The following is a 7,633-nucleotide window of genomic DNA, read 5'->3' on the forward strand; positions in this document are numbered from 1 at the left end:
TTAGCAAGCACCAAATGCACAGGGCCTCATGAGTTGGCAAGAAGCTAAACCACAGAATTTGACTTTTACAGGATTAGCCAAGGCAAGTAGACTGACGTCAGTGTATTGCTTCATAACTCTGCATTGTAGAAACCCTGAGAATCTGACTCATCCGTCAGTGGCAGCGTGGTAAAGTCTGACAAGCCTGGCTGCTGCAGTGGCGTCATCCTCCTACCTCCAAGTTATTGTACGGATATTTGAGCTTTGGGCGGATTGTTTGGCAACAGTTCACTTCCCTCTTCTATGCCACACTACGCACAGAGCAACAGGCATGCTACCATCAGAAGTAAACCGTAGAGTTGAACTTTAGTAAGTTTAAAGTTGTTGTTTTTCTCTGTCAGTATGGGTGACTCGGACGCGACTCTGAGAAGAAGGGCGACTTTCGCAGCGGGGTTAGGTGGAAGTATGCAGCCGATGAATGGGAAGTCTGCAGCGGCGTCTCAGAGCTCAGTGACCGCTGACTTTGGAAGAGATAATGGCCTGGGAAAACGAGACCGTATGGTGGAAACAGCCCGGTCAAAATCAAAGAGTGAGAAACATAAACGCAGGAACGACATAAGTGAGAGAATGAGGTGAGTTTTAAAGCTACAAAACAAACTGTTGTTTCGTCCGAGGAAAGTTTAGTTTAGTATAAAAGTTAGACTTCATAGGGCTGACGACTGACGTTACATTCACTTGAAGCTACTTTTATTAACGTCCTATTTAGTCAGCATGCCTTTTGAACTAGTTTTGAGTGCAGCAGACAGTGAGGGCATGTTGTACAGGGTCGTTTGAGGTCGCTCTGGACCAGTTTGTTTGTTTGTGTTTGTTTTGAGTGTCTTTCATTCATACTTTAACCCCATTTTTAGTGCTTCTTGGCAGAATAACACACTTTAGAACTCACCCTGCATGTCCTTGTCCAGCGTTACTCCAGTTTGTCCAGGTTGCTTCATTGATTAGGGGCGTGCCCGATAGTTCCCCCATGAACAGGGTGAGTTGTGAGTAAACTTAATCCCCTTAGCCTAAAGGCTTTTTTTTAATATAATGTAATTAATACCCTGTGAACTGACTAAGCACCAGATCAGTAATTTAAAGAGCAATAAATCAGTACGATTTATTTTGGTGTCCTATAATAAAAGTAGTTTGACAAATATTTAACCGCACCTTAAACAAACTTCACCATTAGTTGTCTGAGCAGCTGCAACAACCTTTTTATTTATTGGGCGTAGCCTAGTGTTAATAAAGCCTAATGTTTTAGGCTGGTATTTTCATCTTCCAATCTTTCCTTTCTTACTTTATTATATGTAATGTCTTTTATCTGGACCCTGAGTCTGTAATAAAAGTGTTGATTGATTGATTTACTGCCAGCAAATCTAGAGGTTAGACATGTAGGTTTAACAGTTTTCTTTTTTTTTTAGTATTTACTGTTGGATTTATAGTTGATTCGTGAGTGAAATTTAAATAAATGTATTTTAAGCTATTTATGATGTTCATTGTTTCACCCATTAATCTGTTTTCTTTCATTAGCTGTCATAAAACACAGGAGTCCCTGCTGAGTTCATCCAGTGGTTTCAGTAACTACAGAGGAATCCTAAACTGGTGTGTGGTTATGCTGGTAAGAAAAAAGTGTGCATAGAAATGTAGGGTGGATAATATAAATGTTTACCAAAGCCATGTCCACACCAGGATTGGGCTGAACAATTATTTGAATTTCTTGCAAATTGTAATGTGGACTAGTTCATTATCCAAATCACAGGAGCTGCAATATTTGTTAAAGGCCATTTTGAATATGCTATAAATTGATCCAGTGATGCCGGGGTCTTCTTAAGAAAATAACTATGTTTGGTACCATTCAGCACAAAATCCCACCAGGATCATTTAAATGTATTTTTCAATGATAATGAGAATATGGATGCAATAATTACAATTCGTTTGAGCACAGTTTGGCTTATTTTTACAAGTTAAATGAAGTTCTCAGGTTACTTTATTCATAATAAGTGAAGTACCAGTAAAACAACAACTGTACCCTTACATACTGTAAGTAGCCTTGTTCTAATCCGATATTATCCAGTTTTGTTTTCACTAATCTCAAAACAGAAGGAGAACTAAGCAGAAAATACACTGGCATGGATTAATACATTAAAATATGTCCAAATGATATACAATATAAAAGTATAGAAAAAAATAGTCTTATCAAAAGACTTTGTGTTTCATTAAATAATCAAAACGCAAATATTTATTGAGTTATTGAAGTTAGCTCCCATCATAACCCTTTTTCTTGTTGCAATTAATTTTCTTAAAATATTAAATTACATGCAAGAATAATTCAACATTGACAACAAGTTAATGTCAAGCTCAACATCTTCCTCCTCTTCCTGTGTCGGGAATAAGCGAGAGAAAAAGACAAGGCTAGCCCTTCTGTTAATCCAGGCTTTGAACACAGATTGTTTTGTTCATTGCAGGAGTTTTTTTTTCTTCATTCTCACTGAACTTGTCCTATCCCCAGTCATAGAGCTTTTGTGCTGGGTAATGAGATATTACAATCCATTTAGAAAGACCAAGAGAGAGAAGGAGAGATATAAAAGAATGTGGGTAGGAGGATGAAGAGGATTGGAAATATGTAAAGGAGAAAATAGATGAGATATAGGGGAGCAACAGAAAGAGAGGTAATGCGAAAATATCCATTTATTGAATTAAAAGCATAGAAATCAAGAAACGTACAGACTACAAAGGTTATTGTGGATATACATGCAGGCAAGAGACACTGAACATTATTAATTCTTGCTCTGTGTTGCAGGTTTTGAGTAATGCTCGCCTCTTCTTAGAAAACCTGCTAAGGTGAGTACTGTACGTTGTTTTTTCATCCCTGTCTTTTTCTTCTACAGTATGCCTGTACCCAGTGTGGCCTTTCTAATGATAATCTTGTTAACTTTTTGCTGTAAAAATATAATTTTCCAATTTGGGATCAATACACAGTACGTGTAATCTAAAGTTATGCTTGCCAAGTAAAAGGTTTTCCAAAAAATAATCATCTTGCACAGATGTTTTACTAATCGTGTAATCTAATTTATCAGACACATTTTGATATCTCTCCTAGAAAGTGCAAAGGTGAAATTAATTCAATTAATAAAACGAAAACCAAAGATTTCCCTGGTAAAGAAAGTGTGTTGTGTGTAGTTCTTTAATATGTTTTACTTTGAAGAAGATGGATAACATAAATTGTCTTGAAAATCAGCTTCTGTATTCGGTTAATATACATTTAATTAAATTCATATTTTAATTTGGATTTGTCTTTTTCTTCTTTCTTGTTGTTTGTTAGGTACGGCATTCTGGTGGACCCTATTCAGGTGATTTCCTTGTTTCTGAAGGATCCCTACAGCTGGCCAGCAGCATGCCTTGTTATTGGTAAGTACAAAAATGCAAAAACATGAGCACAATCATATTTACATTTAGTAACATTAAGTGCTAAACTTTAATTAATGTATTGTTTAACTGAACTGTGTTAAAACAGTGGACATGTTTTTGGTTGTGTGATCTCACTTGTTTCCTTTTCTGATAAGCACACAGGCACATACCATATTCAACGTTTTTTGCATATTTATTTTTATGGTATATCGCAGTGAAAGTCTGCAGTGGTGCAGCTTACAGTGTCTCTAGAGGGACAATCACCTGCCCTATATACTATACTGCACCCTGCATGTGCTGCAGAGAGAGGAAGGGGGTGAGAGAAATGAAGAGCAAGAGAGGAGAAAGGGAGATGAGTGGGGGTGTAAGGAGAAAAGCTGTGGGGGGTTATTTAAATGGAAGAGAAAATGAAGTGCTTTATGGTCTATATAGAGAGGGTTGGTAAGAGGGAAAACGGCAGGGTTGAAAAACAGATGTAAGTTGGAAAAAAGGGATAATAAAGGAGTGGGGAAGGAAGAAAGAGAGGGTCGATGTGAAGTGGTGCACAGGGTAAGAGGAGAGGGAGAGAAGGATGGAGTTAAGGTTAATGCCCGATGGCAAAGAGACAGGTGGGAATGGGAGTCTGTTTACAGTAGCATGGACAGTAGAGCAACTCATTCCCAGAGGGCATACTGTTCTTTGAGAGTCACTGCAGCGGGGACAACACACACACACTCCCACACACAAATACCAAGACAAAAGCAAATTAGAAGGCCACAATTTATGGTAGCCTAACAGAAAAGAGGGGAAAGTTTAGAAAACCCGCGTATAAAGTTTTACAGTTCGGCAACTGTCCCTGGGAGGGACCTAAATAAAAATAAAACTGACTCTAATGTAAGGTATCTCACTGTCGTTTAAGTCTGTTGGTGCCTGAAAGACTCCCAAAGGCTGCTCTGTGCAGGTGCTAAATGGCGCTGTTTGTTGCAGTTTGATGCACAAGTAGGCTCAATAGTTGCTGTTAGTCAAAGATGCTCAACAGGCCTGTATCCAAAATAGATTTAAAAGAAACATTGGCAGGAGTGTGCCATGAGGTCTTCTGCTATTCAGATGGGATAGTGTCTTTGTGTTTGATGAAGAACTAAGAATTAAATAAAAACAGTTCAAATTCTCTTTTGGTAAAATGTATGAAACAGTCATGTTGAAGAAAGGAAGTTACTTCTGGATCTTTTTTCAGTGGCTAATGAGCACACTTTCTAAAATCAGGATATTGTAGCTGTTAAATTAAGGAAGTTCCCTATTATTTACTTCCTCTTAGATTTATATGTGTGTGCACGTTCATGCACACCCATTTATTCATGCACACCCATTTATTTGCCCTGTCACTCTAACTAACTAGCAGTTGGCGTGTGCTGTGTAACACATATGTTCTGTTAGTGCCGGCTCATTTCTTCCATCAGGTGTGTGTGTGTGTGTGTGTGTGTGTGTGTGTGTGTGTGTGTGTGTGTGTGTGTGTGTGTGTGTGTGTGTGTGTGTGTGTGTGTGTGTGTGTGTGTGTGTGTGTGTGTGTGTGTGTGTGTGTGTGTGTGTGTGTGTGTGTGTGTGTGTGTGTGTGTGTGTGTGTGTGTGTGTGTGTGTGTGTGTGTGTGTGTGTGTGTGTGTGTGTGTGTGTGTGTGTGTGTGTGTGTGTGTGTGTGTGTGTGTGTGTGTGTGTGTGTGTGTGTGTGTGTGTGTGTGTGTGTGTGTGTGTGTGTGTGTGTGTGTGTGTGTGTGTGTGTGTGTGTGTGTGTGTGTGTGTGTGTGTGTGTGTGTGTGTGTGTGTGTGTGTGTGTGTGTGTGTGGTTAATCAATCTACCGTACAGTATCTGCTCTGAGAATAAGAGACTATATCCCTGCAGATAAAACAATTAAATTGTGTTTAAGTGAAACAGCAAGATTTTGCTAAAAAGGCAGGTGTAGAGCTTAACTTAAATACTAAAAACAAACCAGTGCGCCCATGAGTCTTGAATCTTATCAAATTAATAGAAATAATTAATAAATTAAGAGTCAAATTCCTACTTTCATGGGTGTGAAAGGAACTGTTAAGAGAAACTGATATGAATCTCTCTCTCTTGTTGTGTTTGAATAGCCTCCAACCTGTTCATTCTGGTGGCTCTCTACACAGAAAGGCAGCTATCAAAGGTGAGTGGAGAAACTTAAACATCAGAGCACTGTGGATTTTAACTGAACTGTAGAATTTGGAGCACTTTCATAACTCCAAAGAGGTATTTTTACTAGCTGACCCTCCCCAACCGCATCTGCACATGTTCACCATCAGCATTTAGGGCATATGTCACTTTGGAATGAATATGGAGCATCCTGAAAACTTCATTTGGCCACCATCACCATAAATGTGGGTCAAAGCAAAGCAATACTTTCAATTGTCATGTTTAGCCACTGCATTCTACTTAAAATAATAAGCTCAACAACAAAAGACTAAAGTTCAAGCATCGGCAAACAAACTAAAGACATTTTGTTGGAAGATTGTGATTAAAAATGGTAAACCTTCCTGTCTTTAGTTTATATAGTAAAACCTCCTGCTCTCTTCCTCTCTTTCTTCCCAGGGTTCCTTCACTGAACGTGTGGGATTTCAGGTCCATTGCATTAACATGGTAAACATGCTAACATTCCCTGCTGCAGTCGTCCTATTGGTCCCCTCCGTGACCCCAGGTAAGATTATTTTTCACTGTCTTAAGATACCATCTCTGCAGCCTTGCTTCGACCTACCGTTCATAATAGAGACAAGTAGTTGACTAAAATATTATCATGTATTATGCAGCCAAAGCATTATCCAGTCATTGGTAGTTAACAGTTAATGTAACCGTGATAAAGATTAGGAGGACATTCCCATCCTTGCCCTTCAGAGAACAGTCGACCAGTTTGATAGTGCAGTAAAAGACATATCTTATACAGAGCCATAATTGGAGTCGGTTAGTGGTAATGGACCAGTTGGTCATGACTGGATTATTTCCAGCTGGCTCTTAGGGGAAGAGAAGAGAAGGGAGGAGTGCAGAGGAGAGGAAAGATGCCAAGGTAGGGGTGTGGTTTGCAGCACGGGGTCAACCAAGGGTCACCTTCCTCTGTCTTCATCAGGCTGCCTGACAGAAACCATGGCCGCCCTCCAAAAACGGCACAACTCACCTATAAAGAATTAGCCATTTTCTACAGATCATGATTCACCAGCACACTATATGTCTTTGAGTGATTCATTTAAAGCAATATATCCAGTTTTTGTTTAATTTGCGTTGTCTGGTTGCTGCTTTGGTTATGTGAAACAAACAAGGATGATCATTTTTGTTTAGTAAGTAAATACTCAAGAGGAAGCCAGTGTCATTCATTTGCATTCAACAGGACATGTGACTGTCACCAAATGTTGAAAATGCAATATAACAAAGATTGTGCTTCTTTTTTTTAGTACTAATATGTGTACGAAAAAAGAGCATATTTCTGGTTGGAGGGCTAGTTATCCAACTTGCTGAACATAACAGTGTTTCATACCGTTATCATAATATACTTAATATACAAAGTCTCAGTCCTCTTTTCCTCAAACTTTAGTTAGGGCAACTCAAACTCTACCTTAATCATGAGACACACAGTTAGTGTCTTGTGTCCTCTTGCAATTGGCACACATTTTAAATGATCATCTAGTTAAAGAAAAATGATTATTGTACTCCCAATTTGGTATATCTTCTCCTCTCTCCTCCTCTCCTCTCCTCTCCTCTCCTCTCCTCTCCTCTCCTCTCATCTGTTCTCTCTCTGGGAGGTAAAGGAGTCAGTCCATCTGTGTGTCTGTTCTCTTCTCTGCGCTGCTGTTCACACAGGAAGGGCAATGACAGAGGGTGTGTGTGTGTGTGTGTGTGTGTGTGTGTGTGTGTGTGTGTGTGTGTGTGTGTGTGTGTGTGTGTGTGTGTGTGTGTGTGTGTGTGTGTGTGTGTGTGTGTGTGTGTGTGTGTGTGTGTGTGTGTGTGTGTGTGTGTGTGTGTGTGTGTGTGTGTGTGTGTGTGTGTGTGTGTGTGTGTGTGTGTGTGTGTGTGTGTGTGTGTGTGTGTGTGTGTGTGTGTGTGTGTGTGTGTGTGTGTGTGTGTGTGTGTGTGTGTGTGTGTGTGTGTGTGTGTGTGTGTGTGTGTGTGTGTGTGTGTGTGTGTGTGTGTGTGTGTGTGTGTGTGTGTGTGTGTGTGTGTGTGTGTGTGTGTGT

At 39.7% G+C, this 7,633-nt stretch overlaps 1 protein-coding gene across 1 annotated transcript in view; it reads left to right on the plus strand.

Annotated features, from left to right (window-relative positions):
• Positions 1–205: 205 nt before the first annotated feature.
• The window catches only part of LOC117480668 (diacylglycerol O-acyltransferase 1-like), a gene marked incomplete in the record, with an annotated part of 14,356 nt that continues 6,928 nt past the window's right edge, over positions 206–7,633 (plus strand). Inside the window, 7 exon segments of the mRNA XM_034128076.1 lie at positions 206–226; positions 381–611; positions 1,546–1,633; positions 2,816–2,856; positions 3,338–3,423; positions 5,528–5,580; positions 6,003–6,108. Of these exon segments, the coding sequence (XP_033983967.1) occupies positions 382–611; positions 1,546–1,633; positions 2,816–2,856; positions 3,338–3,423; positions 5,528–5,580; positions 6,003–6,108 (604 nt within the window).

This window comes from Trematomus bernacchii, unplaced genomic scaffold (assembly GCF_902827165.1).
Source record: "Trematomus bernacchii unplaced genomic scaffold, fTreBer1.1, whole genome shotgun sequence".
Classification (NCBI taxonomy): domain Eukaryota; kingdom Metazoa; phylum Chordata; class Actinopteri; order Perciformes; family Nototheniidae; genus Trematomus; species Trematomus bernacchii.